This window comes from Nannospalax galili, unplaced genomic scaffold (assembly GCF_000622305.1).
Source record: "Nannospalax galili isolate Female #2095 unplaced genomic scaffold, S.galili_v1.0 scaffold2568, whole genome shotgun sequence".
Taxonomy (NCBI): Eukaryota; Metazoa; Chordata; class Mammalia; order Rodentia; family Spalacidae; genus Nannospalax; species Nannospalax galili.
In genome coordinates this window covers 334,495-347,780 of record NW_008357491.1, presented here as the reverse complement: position 1 = coordinate 347,780, position 13,286 = coordinate 334,495, and the positions used below count along the sequence as shown (strand labels likewise).

The window sequence follows — 13,286 nt, the reverse complement described above, 5'->3', positions numbered from 1 at the left end:
GGAGACAGAGGCTCACTGGGGGACGGGTCTACTGTATGTGAAAAGGGTGGAGTCTGAGGAGTCAAGGTAGTATGCGTAAGGATTTGGAGGACTGTAGGCTGCTCTGGGAGATAGGTGGTATGGTCCCCTGCTCTTTTAGAAGGGAGGGAAGGGAACTCAGGAAACGACAGGGGATCTGTCAGGGACAGCAGTCTGCAGAACCAGCCTCTGGGGCCGGAGGCACCCCCCTCCCACCTCCCTCCGCCCCCAGCCCAGACTGCGGCGCAGGCGCGAAGTAAACTTGTCTTGCTTGGCTCCAGCTCCAGCAGCTTCGGCTCGCTCCGCGGAGACAGCAGGCCCATAGGTGAGCTCAGCCCTGACTCCACGCGGCCCAACCCCTGCCCGCCATCCCCGCGGCTCCAGAAAACCCCCACTTCCCACCCGTGTCCCCAGCCCGGGCCATGTCCCGCCAGAGGTGGGAACGGCTGCGCGAGATCCTCGGGCTTGGGGAGTAGAGGGGACAGAGACCTAGCATTACGGTCCTCGACACCCAGGGGTTCATAGACTGGGCCGAGGCTTCAAAGACAAGATCACTCGCCCCTCTCCAAAATCCATTCCCATTCCGATGTGCCTCAATTTCCCTCCGGGGAAAGGACGCAGGGGTGGTCGGTCAGGTTACCGAGTGCGGCCCGGGTCCTGACTCATCTCCTAGGAGGGCTGTCCTTCCCGCGGGGCTGTCGTGCGCGGGTCTAGGGAGGACAGAATGATTCCAACCGGGCTGATCCCCCTTCGCAAACGCTTCCCGGCCGTCCCCTCAGCCTCCGCAGAGCATCTTGCGGCGACCCCCTCCTCTACGCGTTCGCCTCCTGCCAAGTCCCACCTCTTGCAGATTAGGGACACCTTCCTAGCGGTTCCCATGACAACCCCGCGGGCTCTTCAGCATCCTATGTCTCCCTGCTTCCTTCCCCCACCGGAACCTACTTCCGGCCACCCAGAGATGGGAGGAGGAGGGGCCAGGGGGAGGGGGAGGCTCAGTCAAGGTCACCTTCCTTTTCCTGTGTCCCCGACCCAGGGCTGGATGCTCTTGGGGGGAGGGGCGAGCAAAAATCCAAGGGGCGGGGCCGACTCCAGCCTATTATCCCCGCACCCCTCCCCGCCTCGCAGGGGCCCCAACTTAACGCTGGGTGGGGGAGGCTCCGACTGCCCTCCATTCATTTTCTAGCCAGGGCGAGGCGGTCTCAGCGCTAGCCACGCCCACCACCAACTTGGCTCCGCCTCTCCCCTCGACCTTGATTTGCTGTTGTCTAGCCCTCTCTTCTGTCACTTTCGCTTTTGGCCTCTGCCATTCACCATTCTTTGTCGTTAAAAATAAAAATTCTCCCTTTCTTTTCTTCCTTCCCCTGATTTGTGAGGCGGGTGGGCATCCACCATGTACGGACCAGCACTCCTGTGTTCGCGTGTGTCTCGGAGGGGGTCCCCAAAAGCACCTCCACTGTGCGTGCGTGCGTGCGTGCGTGTGTGTGTGTGTGTGTGTGTGTGTGTGTATGTTTATATCCGTATTTATGTATACATTTGCGCGATGCGTCCATGTGTCTGCCTGGTTATGTCTATGTATTGGGGGGTGCGCTGGTGAATGTGTATGCACCAATCTGAGGGTCATGTTGATTGAAGGTAAGAGGGGCCCTAGATATACCTTACTCTCCAGAACAAGTACCCGGTTTTCTTTTGTTTGAAGCTGTCCAATGGAGTTGAGGGGAGTGGGTGAGAGGCCCAGTGCTTCCCAGCACCTGGATGAACACAGACCCCTTCCTTCCCTAAGGTCTCAGGGTGGTCTCCTTTTGTGGGTTCCTAAATGGACCTGCAACTCTAAAGGCCAAAGAGCCTCAGAGCCTCTAGTTCTGAGGGCCCCTGAGTTTCAGCTCCTGTGGAGTCAAAATTCCTTGGGACTTGTAGGCTGTGGAGAGTCAGCCCTGGGGAGGCCCTTAGGACCATGCAGTTTGGGAACGCCAGCCCAATTGGACAAGTACCATCTGTGATAATTGGTCCTGGGGAGTGCAGTTTTGAGGGAAGGAGACACAGGATCTCTCACAGCAGACATGGAGCCCCAAAAGTTGAGGATGAAAATAATAACAAATAAAGCACAGTAACAGGGTCTAGTGAGACCACTCAGCGATTAAGCTTGTCACCTAGTGATCTGGGTTCAGTCCCCAGGACCCACATGGCAGAAGGAAAGAGCTGATTTCCCACAAGTTGTCCTCTTGAGGACCTCCACATGTGCTCACCTGCACACACATGTACATATCACATACACTAATAATAATAATAAAATAAGAAAGCACCGTACTAATCATAATAGCTCCCTGAATGAAGCCTATCTCATTATTAGCCGTATTTTACAGACAAGGAAGCTGAGGCCCTGTGAAGTCAGTACAAGCATGTGAAATACTATGGAAGAAGTGGTAAGTCTGAGACCCAGGCCTAGCAGTGAGGCTTTAGAGCCCATAAGCAAGCCCCTGGGTGGCCTCCAGAGAAAACATGAGCATGGACTAGTATGTGCAGTTGCCATGCACTGAGCTGACTGACACACTCCTCGGAGCACTTAGGGAAAGACAGGAGAGGAGTCCAAAAGGCCAGGACTCAGAAGGACCACAGTGGCACCCCCCACTGACTTCCCTCCATACCTTGTGCCCACAGGGATCCATGACACTGAGCTGCAGTCACTCGTGTGTGTGTGGCCATGACAACGTGGAGGAAGGTAAGCGGTATGGCACCGGCTCCTATCCACACCTCTCCTATAAGGATTGTTCCAATACTGCTCTCAGCGAAGACCCAGAAGGACCCCAAGTCCAGTGCCCCCACCAACCCTGGCCCTCATTGTGTTGGAAGGTAAGACCAAAAGAGTGATTCCTGCCGCTGCATCCCCAGCCCTCCTCCAATATTTTCTTCAGAAAAGAAACAATGAAAAATAGCCAGAAATTAAAAATGCATTAGCTTTTCTATTAGTACTGCCCATAAAAAGAGAGAAAATTGCCGGGGGTGGTTAGTCCCAGCACTCGGAAGGCAGAGGCAGGCGTATCTCTGTGAGTAGAAGGCCAGCCTGGTCTACATAGTGAGTTTCAGGACAGCTGGGGCTACAGAGAGACCCTGTCTCAAAAAGACCAAAAAAAAAAAGCAAGAAAATTAAGTAGAAATCTAAGAAAATATATACAGTATACAAAAACTGCAAAAATTCATGGATAAAAAGGCTCAATATTGCCAAGAAGTCATTCTTCTCCTGCCTGTAGATTCAACACAATCCCAACCACGGTCCCAGCAAATTATTTTGTCGTATCAACAAACTGATTCTGTAGTTTATATATAGAGAGAGAAGATCCAGGCTAGTTCTGGTGATGAAGCTCAGTTGGTAGAGTGCTTGCCTAGCATTCACAAACCTGGGTTTGACCCCCAGCACCACACAAATTGGTGTAGTGGTGCACAGCTACAAATCTATCACTGGGAAAGTAGAAGTAGGAAGATCCAAGTTTCAAGGTCACACTTGACTACACAGGGAATTTGAGGTCAGCCTGAGCTACATGAGACCCTGTGGAAGGAAAGAAAGCAATGAAGAGAGGGATGGAAGAAGAAAGGGAGAAGGGAAGAAAGAAAGGAAAGAAAGAAGAGAGGACAGGAAAGAATAAAGAAAGAAAGAGAAAAAGAGAAGATCTAGGATAGCCAGAAATTAGAAAGAGGCCAGCCTGGGCTACATAAGGAAACCCTGTGTTAACCAGGCCAGGCATAGTAGCCTATATCTTGGGAGCCTGAGGCAGGAGGATCATGAGTTCAAGGCCAACTTGAGAAAGAATAGTGAGTTACAGGCCAGCCTGGGCAATAAAGAGTAATTCTACTACATGCAGGCAACTACATGCCTACACATGAAATAAAAACACTAAAATATCTTCAAAATTAAAAAAAATTTAAAAAAGTAATTCTATCTCAAAATTAATGAAATGAAGTAAAAACAAAGGAGAAATAAAGGAAAGAAAGCATTTCGTTCCTAGATGTTCTGACTGATTGGGCCACCTGCCAGCTCTAAGCTAATTGCTATGACCATGAAGAGGAAGTACAAGGGCAGGAAGTGGAGTTCACCTCACCTGCATCTTACTAGGGTTTCCCACTTTGGGGTACCATTTGGTGAGCAGTGGAGAGATGTGAGAGAAAAGATTGCTGTTCATAACAGCCAGAGAGTTGCCAATCAGTAGTTGCTACGATAGGCATAGTTCTCCGCTGAATGCTGTAGGGAAGATAGAAAGCAGAGGAGCAAAGGGCTCCACTCTACTCAGGAGACAAGGTGCCAAACTGTGCAGAGGGACCAACCTGCCCAACCTCAGATCAGGTGTGCAGAGGATGCCAGGAGAGAAAAGGCCTCAGTACCCTGCGAGATCAGGCAAGACTTCCAGAAATAAGTATTTTAAACAGCACTTAGGCAGCAAAGGCAGGAAGGTCTTGAGTTTGAACATGAGCCCAGTCTGGGCCACAGAACAAAAATCCCTGTATCCAAAAACAAAGAAACAAAAAGTGTTTTAGGTAATGGTAATAGGGATTGTACTTAAACATCCTGAGCACAGCTCTCTGCTACTCTACCAGTGAGCTACACCCCGGCCCTCTTTCTTTTTTTCATTTTCAGGCAAGGTCTCACTAAGTTGCCTAGGCTGGCCTTGAACTCACTCTGTACCCTTGGCTGGCTTTACACTTGTCATCTTCCTGCATCAGCCTCCTGACTAGCTGGGATTACAAGTCTGAGCCACCAGGTCCAGCTAGCATTTTTTTTTAATTTATTATTTTCATTTTATGTGTATGAGTGTATTGCCTGCATGTATGTGAGTGCACCCGTGTCGTGCAGTGTCACAGAGATCAGAATAGGCTTCGTATTCCCCTGGAACTGGAGTTAAGGACAGTTCATAGCTGCCATGTGAGTGCTGGGAATCGAACCTGGGTTCTCTGCAAGAGCAGTCAGTGCTCTTAACTGCTGAGTCATCTCTCCAGCCCCCCCAGCTAGCTTTTTTTTTTTTTAATTACTGGCTCTTGAAGACAAAGAATTTAAGAACTCCTTAAATTTTATTTATAGGCTGTGTGTATAGGCTGTGCCACAGTGCACATGTAAAGGTCAAAGGACAACTTGTGGGATTGATTCTCTTCCAACTATATATGGGTTCCAGGGATCTGACTCAGGTTGCCTAGCATGCACAGCAAGCACCTTTACCTACTGAGCAATCTCATTGGCCTTTTTTTAAAAAAATGTTTTTATTTATTGCTTTTATTTTACGTGTATGAGTATATTGCCTGCATGTGTGTGAGTGCACCCGTGTAGTGCAGTGCTGCAGAGGTCAGAAGAGGGCTTCGGATTCCCCTGGAACCAGAGTTAAGGATGGTTTGTAGCCGCCAGGTGGGTGCTGGGAATCGAACCCGGGTCCTCTGCAAGAGCAGTCAGTGCTCTTAACTACTGAGCCATCTCTCCAGCCCCTGGCCTTTTTTTTTTTTTAAACCTGTGTATGTATTTGTATATGTACATCTGTGCACACATGTGGAGGCCAGAAGTAGGTGTTAGGTGCCTTCCACTATTGCTCGACACCTCATCTATTTTTTTAAGATTTATTATTTTGGGTTTTTTTTTGAGACAGGGTCTCCCTAGCCCCAGCTGGTCTGGAACTTGCTATGTAGGCCAGACTGGCCTCAATCTCACAGAGATCCACTTGCCTCTGCTTCTCAAGTGCTGGGATTAAAGGCATGCACCACTATGCCTGGCCCAAGATTTATTTTTTATTAAAGTGTATGGTGGGGATGCCCACAGAGACCAGAAGGTGTAGGAACCCCTGGAGCTAGAGTTACTGATGGTCGTGAGCTGCCTGTGGGAGCTGGGAACAGAACTCCAGTCCTCTGCAAGAGCAGCAAGCACTCTTAACCACTGAGCCATCTCTCCAGCTCCTAACCTTATCTTTGGAGACAGAGGCTCTTGCTGAACATGGCATTCACCAATTGGATAGACTGGTTTGCTAGTCAGCTCTGGAGATCCACCTGTTTCCACCCTTGCAGCACTAGAGTTACAGATGTATATAGCCAAGTCCAGCTTTTTTATATGGGTGTGAGCTCCAAACTCAGGTTGTATCCTTGCATGGAAGGCACTTAACCAACTGAGCCATCTCCCCAGCCTCAAACTTAAGGACTCTACTGCATGGTTTATTTAGTTGTTCAGCACAAGATGCCTAGTGAGCCAACGCATGCTATCTTTGCTTTCATAAGGCTCAGTCCAGTGGTCCTAAGAACCAAAATCCATGTCCAAGTGTGCTCTGAGGTAGGTGCACTGAAAGACAAGTTGGCACACATCTGTGCAGAGGGCAAGACACCTGCCCAACCTGGAAGTGTCTTGGAAGTTGTTCCAGAGGAAGGGGGGTTTGAGATGAGTCCTGAAGCACGGGCATTAACATAGTAAAGAGACAAGGTTGGACTGGGCGGGCCTTTAATCCCAGCACTCGGGAGGCAGAGGCAGGTGGACCGCTGTGAGTTCAAGGCCAGCCTGGTCTACATATCAAGTTCCAGGCCAGCCGGGGCCACAGGGAGACCCTGTCTCAAAAAAGGCTGAGAGGGAGGGAGGGAGGGAGGGAGGGAGAGAGAGAGAGAGAGAGAGAGAGAGAGAGAGAGAGAAAGGGCAAGTTGGAAAGGGTCATGGGATAAGATGGTACCCAATTAGGGCTGAGGATATAACACAGTCAGTGAAGGGCTTGCTATGCAAGCCTAAGGACCTGAGTTCCGCCCCCAGCACCTCTGTCAAGATCTAATCCCAGCACTGGGAAGATAGAGACCGGAGGCTCTGTGGGACTTGCTGGCCAGCCAGCCTATCCAGATCTGCAAGCCTTAGGTTCTAGTGAGAGACCATTTTAAAAAACAAGGTAGGTGGCTCCTGAAGAAAAATACTGGAGGTTGACCCCTGATCCCTACATGCACCTGTGTACCTTTCCCACATCCTTACATATAACAGTCAGTGAAAATAATAATAAATGGAACCCAAATAATGGTGGAGGGTACTCAAGGTTGCCTGGGGGAAACCATTGCTAGGTTGGACATGGTAGCACAGAACTGTAATTACAGCATTTGGGAGGCAAGTTTGAGGCCAGCTTCTTCTACATAGTTTCAGACCAACCTGGGTAATTTAGTAAAGCCTGTCTCAAACTAAAATTCAAACAGAGTTGAAGCTGTAGACCGATGGTAGAGTACTTGTTCCTATTATGTGCAAGCCCTGGGTTCCATTGCCAGCAGCCCATGTTCGGTGATACCCCTCTCACGATCCTATGACCCTGGACTCTAGCTGAACCTGGCTGCTTCCTACTCTGTCTGACTCTCCTCAGATCACCCTGTCTTCAGGGACCTTGTTCCTGCTGCTGGGTGTGGCAGCCCTGACCACCGGCTATGCGGTGCCTCCCAAACTAGAACTCGTCAATGATGATAAGTTCCAGTCACTAGATGATCCAGCAGCCGACTACAACCAAGCCCTGGGCACCTGCCGCCTGGCAGGTGTAGCACTGTGTGGTGCAGCCGGGATCCTGCTGGCCATCTGCCTCTTCTTGGCCGCATCAGGTTGGCTGAGCGAGGACATCAAGGCAGAACCCTTGATCACTGAAGCTGACAGTCCTGTGGAGGTCTTCAGGGATGAGCCAGAGCAACTGTCTCCTATCTTCAATGATGCCGGCGGTCAGTCATGGTTCCTGACACCACCAGCCCCTTTGGGCTGACTTCTGTGCAGATCGGCCAGCCCAAGCGAGGCTCATAAGCTGGAAGCTGGGGAATCAAATGCTTTCTCTCCTTGCACACCTCTCCCTCATTACCCTGACCTCTCCCTTTCAGCAGGGCCCTTCTCCCTAAGATACTAGTAGCCCCCCCCAAATCAGGTCTCATTCTCAAATCCTTGCCCTGCCTCAGGGTAGGGGCAAACTCATCTAAGAACTGCCCTTCCATGGGGGCTTGAGAAATGGCTCCGTGGTTAAGAGCATTGGCTGCTCTTGCAGAGGACCTGGGTTTGATTCCCAGCACCCACATGGTGGTTAACAACCATCCATAACTCAGTCCAGGCATTAGGAAAAGTGGAATGTCTTTGCTCCTCAAAGTCCACCCTGCACAAGTAGACACACCTGTGCCCACTAGTCCTGACTCAAAAATGTGCGCTCAGAGGCCCAGCCCCTTCTATCCAGAGGCACCATCTCCTGTGTCTGCCACTTGTCTGCTCCAAGCTAACTGGACCTCCCACCTCTGTCTGCCCCTATTGGCCTAAGGGCTTCCTGGGGGAGATCCTCAGGCCAGCCCCCACTGCCTCTGTGCCTCATGTGTCCTCCAGGGTCCCCTGTTCCTTGCCCCTCCTATCCTACCTCTTTCAATAAACAGCTGGGATAGACACCGCCTTTGCTTCCAGACCCCTGGTTGGCGGGGAGGGAGGAAAGAAATCAGGCTTCTTTGCTGCAGAGATCCACTGTATGCTGCTGTCCTTTATCTCGTTCACTCCCTAGGATCACCCTTTGAGAAACAGATTCTTTCCTCTACAAGAACATAACTAATGGCCAGAGAGGGGGAAGTCACATGTCTACAGCTTCCCCCAGGGTCTACCCTGGCCTTGTCAAGCTATTACCTCATGCCTCATCCCTGAGAGGAGTGTGGGGAGGAGGGGCTGTAGCCAAAGGCGACTCCTTCCCAAGACTAGAAGAACCAGGCATGGTGGCCACCCCCTCCCCCCAGCATGGAATCCTAGCACTAGGGAAGTCGAAGCAGGAGGATTGCTCTAAGTTCAAGGTCAGCCTGGGCTACCTAGCAACACAACCACTGACCCTGATGAACACTGAGCAGGGGCTAGGCCCTATGCAGTGGGAAGGGCTGGAATCCTAGCACTAGGGAAGTCGAAGCAGGAGGATTGCTCTAAGTTCAAGGTCAGCCTGGGCTACCTAGCAACACACACAACCACTGACCCTGATGAACACTGAGCAGGGGCTAGGCCCTATGCAGTGGGAAGGGCTCTTATTCCCAAATCTGACTCCTGATCTTCAGGCTTGTATTTCCAAAGGCATTACCCACAGGGTGAATTTCACCTCAGCCATGCCCAACTGTCCCATTACCCCTTCCCACCCATCCTGTCCCCTGTGCTGTCCCATCTTAGAGTGTCAGCTCCGTCCCTCTGGTTGCTCTGCCAGGCTGTGGCATCATCCTTGACTCCTTCCTTTCCTTCTACCCTGAACCCAGTACAACTCAGCCTGGGACACAGATTCTGTTCTGAGTCATGTGCTGGGCCAAGCCAGCTCCCTCACCTGGGCCACCACTCTCTCCCACTTAGATTATAGCAGCAGTTTCTCCCTGGTCTCCAAATCCAACCTTTTGCATCTGCATCCTACTTCCCAAGTCTAATCTCTATGGAGCAGCCAGATGGACAAGGTCTTAGGTCAATCGTCTCAGAGCTCAGTGTCCTCTCATGGCTTCCACTTTGCTTGGCAAAACCCAACTTCTCTGTAGCCTTTAAAGACTCATCCCATTGGCTGCCCAACCTTCCTTTGTGACCTTGATCCTGTCACCTGCTCTGTTCTTCCCCAGCCACACCAGCCTCTTGTGTCTCCAGCATCTAAGCCAGGCTCCTAGCTGTTCCATCTGCTGGCCTATCCCTCCCCAAATATCCAGTGATCAGTTTCTCAGCCTCCTTCAAGAATCACCTTCTAGGGGCTGGAGAGATGGCTCAGCAGTTAAGAACACTGGCTGTTCTTACACAGGACCCAGATTCTGTTCTCAGCACCTACATGGCTGCTAACAACCATCCACAACTGATGCCACCTAAGGTCTGTTCTGGGGCCCTTTTCTTCACCAGGTAAAGGTTGTAAGATGAGAAGTTTGCAGTCACAGCGCACACACAGCTAAGATTTACTGAAGCATAAGTAATACTCCACAACAGTGACAGACTCCCCAAAATGGGAAGGGGTTCAGAGCTGGGGCATTCATCTACTCTCCTGGAGAGTCTGGGTTTTTATATTCTATAGGGTAGAAGATGGAATAGGACTAGGCTCCCCTTTCCTCCTTTGGATTGGACACAGCAGGATGCTTGTTACTGGTTGGCTCACTCAAATGAAAGCAGGAACCTGATTTGGCAGAGCAAAGGCAGGAAATTTGGAATTCCCACCAGAGGGAGTATGTTAGTAGGGGGACAACCAAAGGGCCAACTTTGGAGAAGAACCTGGAAGAAGGCCATCTTAAATACAAGTGAGAGTAATTGGAATCACAGTTGAATCTAGTCTGGGACCTCCTTCCCTGACTATGCCTATTCAGAACTATCTCCTATTCTCCAACTCCAGTTTCGGGGGGACCTGGCTTCTGTGGGCATTGTACACATGTGATGCACTTACATACATGCAGGCAAAACACTCATACACATAAAATTCCTTTCTAAGTCACCTTGTCAGTGAGCATCCCATTTAGAAACATGACCGTACCCTATTTCCCTATTCCTTGTATACCCTTGATTTTGGTTCTGATTTTCCATAGCATGAATCACCTTTAAATACATTAGAGTTTGCCCATCTGTTATACCAGGTTGCTTACAGCCTGCCTACCCTTGCCACATGTAAGCCCTGGAAGACCAAAGATCTTTACACACAAGTGTCTCGAACAGTGCCTGGCACACAGAAGATAGTAAGAATTTGTTGGATGAAGCAGTTCTTAGAGCACACATGCACATGTGCACTCCCAGGACTCAGGAGGCTGTGGCAGGCAGATTATTAGGTTTGAGGTCAAGCTGTAGTTCAACAATGTCCCCCACCCTGCAAAAAATATCAGTCTGAGTTTTACAGATGTGGGCACTGAAGCTTAAAGAGACATTCAAGCAACTTGTTCAAGGATGCTCGGCTAGTAAATAGCAGGCATGGGATTCAGAGCCACAGCCCAGTCCACTCTGGTGACTCTTGGCTTGGAGGCCCAGAGCTGGGACACAGCCTGATGTACCCAGCTGATTGTTGCCAGGTGAGAATGTGAACATGATATTAACATATTCTTCTTTAAAAATTTATTAACTTTTATTTGATGTGTATGAGTGTTTTGCCTGCATGTTTGTAAGTATACCCATGTGTGCAGTGTTCACAGAGGTCAGAAGAGGATGTCAGATCCCCTGGAACTGGAGTTAGGAACTGTTGTGAACTGCCATGTGGGTGCTGGGAGCTGAACCTGGGTCCCTGCAGGAGCAGCCAGTGCTCTTGCCCACGGAACCATCTCTCCAGCCCCAACAGATTTATTTTTCAGATAAATTAGAAATCTGAAAATTTTTTGGAATCTAAATTTTTAAAAATTATTTTGCTTTATGTGTTTGAGTGTGTTACCTGCATGTGTGTAAGTGCACCCATGTCATGCAGTGCCCACAGAGATCAGAAGAGGGCATTGGAGCCCCTGGAACTGAAGTTACAGATGGTTGTTAGCTGCAGTGGGTGTTGGGAATTGAACAGGTGACCAGCTGTCCTGAGGAACAACACCCAAAGCTGACCTCCATGTGCACATACCTACAAGTGACATCAATTCACATACACACATAGATGAACTCACACATGCACATGCATTGAGACTATTTGAAAGCAGACATGGTGGTGTATCCTGTAATCCCAGCCCTGGGGAGGTGGAGGCAGGAGGATCAGGAGTTCAAGGTCATCCTCAGCTACATAGCAAGCTTGAGCCCAGCTGGCTGCATGAGAGACAGAATTTAAAAAAAAAAGTATCAGGGTCTGGAGAGATGGCTTAGCAGTTAAGAACACTGGCTGTTCTTGCAGAAGACCCGGGTTCGAATCCCAGTGCCCACATGGCAGCTAAAAACTGTCCTCCAGTTCCAGGGGATCTGACAGCCTCTTCTATCCTCCTTGGGCACTGCACAACACGGGTGCACTTACCTACATGCAGGCAATACATGCATACACATAAAATAAAAATAATAAATTTTCTTTTAAGTATCTATTTTGAGCCAGGCGTGGTGGCACACGCCTTTAGTCCCAGCACTCGGGAGGCAGAGGCAGGCAGATCTCTGTGAGTTCAAGGCCAGCCTGGTCTACATAGTTCCAGGACAGCTGGGGCTACAGGGAGACCCTGTCTCAAAAAGACCAAAAACAAAACAAAACAAAAAAATAGTATTTTGAAACCTGGCTAAATAGTGTGCAAAACAATGTATTCCAGGGGGAAGAACTTAACCCCGGGAGGATGTGACCTCTGACCTAGACACTCCAGGTTGGTGCCCACACAGGTCAGGCCCAGGGATAGGATTTCATACTACTGAAAAGACTAAATGACCCAGGAAACTGAAGGGACTCATAGTCCAGAACATCTACGCCACGTGGATTTTCTTTCCCAGCTGCCACACGAGAAGCCAGCCCTCATCCATAACCTAGTAACTGCCAGGCTTCCACACAGCCGAGTCCAACAGTGCACCCCATTGCAGAGAAGCAGAATCCAGTTACCCATGTCAATTCCTGAACCTGCCATCTGTCACCCAAATCCCCTGGAACTGTGGAGAAGGCCCTTTTCATGCTCAAACATTGCTAATGGGAATATGACTGGGCTGAAGAGTGAAGAAACACACTCTCAAGGTCACCCAGGGTCAGGGCCACCTAATATGGAAATAATTTTTTTCTTTCTTTTTTTGAGATAGGGTCTCCCTGTAGCCCCAATTGATCTGGAACTCCCTATGTATATCAGGCTTGCCTGGACCTCATAGATACCTACCTGCCTCTGCCTCTCAAGTGCTAGGATCAAAGGCGTACACCACCACACCCAGCCTAGAAATAGAGTCTGCACAGATGTCATCAAGTAACGATGAGGTCATACTGTATTGGAGAAGCGTTTCCTCCTGTGACCAGCATCCCTACTAAAAGAGGGAATTTGCACACAGAAGGAAGGTGGCCATTTGAATGCAGCATTACTAAGCCAACACTGCAATTACCTGAACAAAAAAGCTTGACTCTTACATTTATTTTACATTTACTTTATTTATTTTATATGTATGAGTGTTTTGCCTGCATGCCTGTAAGTGCAGCACCTGCATGCGATGCCCGTGAAGATCAGAAGAGTCCATGGAGGTTGGATCTCCAGAACTGGAGTTATAGACAGCTGCCAGTTACCATGTGGGTGCTGGGAACTGAACCCAGGTACACTCTGCAAGAGTACCCAGTGCCCTTAACTGCTGAGCCATCTCTCCAGCTACCCTTAAATTGATTTTTTAAGTGTGGGTCCAAACTCAGAGGACACTCCTTCTTCCCCCAGATCTCTCTTGGAACTGTCTT

The 13,286-nt window shown here is 49.7% G+C and overlaps 1 protein-coding gene across 1 annotated transcript; it reads left to right on the top strand.

Annotated features, from left to right (window-relative positions):
• Positions 1–244: 244 nt before the first annotated feature.
• On the top strand, positions 245–8,427 carry Nrsn2 (neurensin 2). Its single transcript, XM_008855140.3, is given in 4 exon segments — positions 245–343; positions 2,674–2,865; positions 7,359–7,722; positions 7,725–8,427. Coding segments are annotated over 3 exon segments (606 nt in total). The 5' UTR covers positions 245–343; positions 2,674–2,679; the 3' UTR covers positions 7,781–8,427.
• Positions 8,428–13,286: the final 4,859 nt, after the last annotated feature.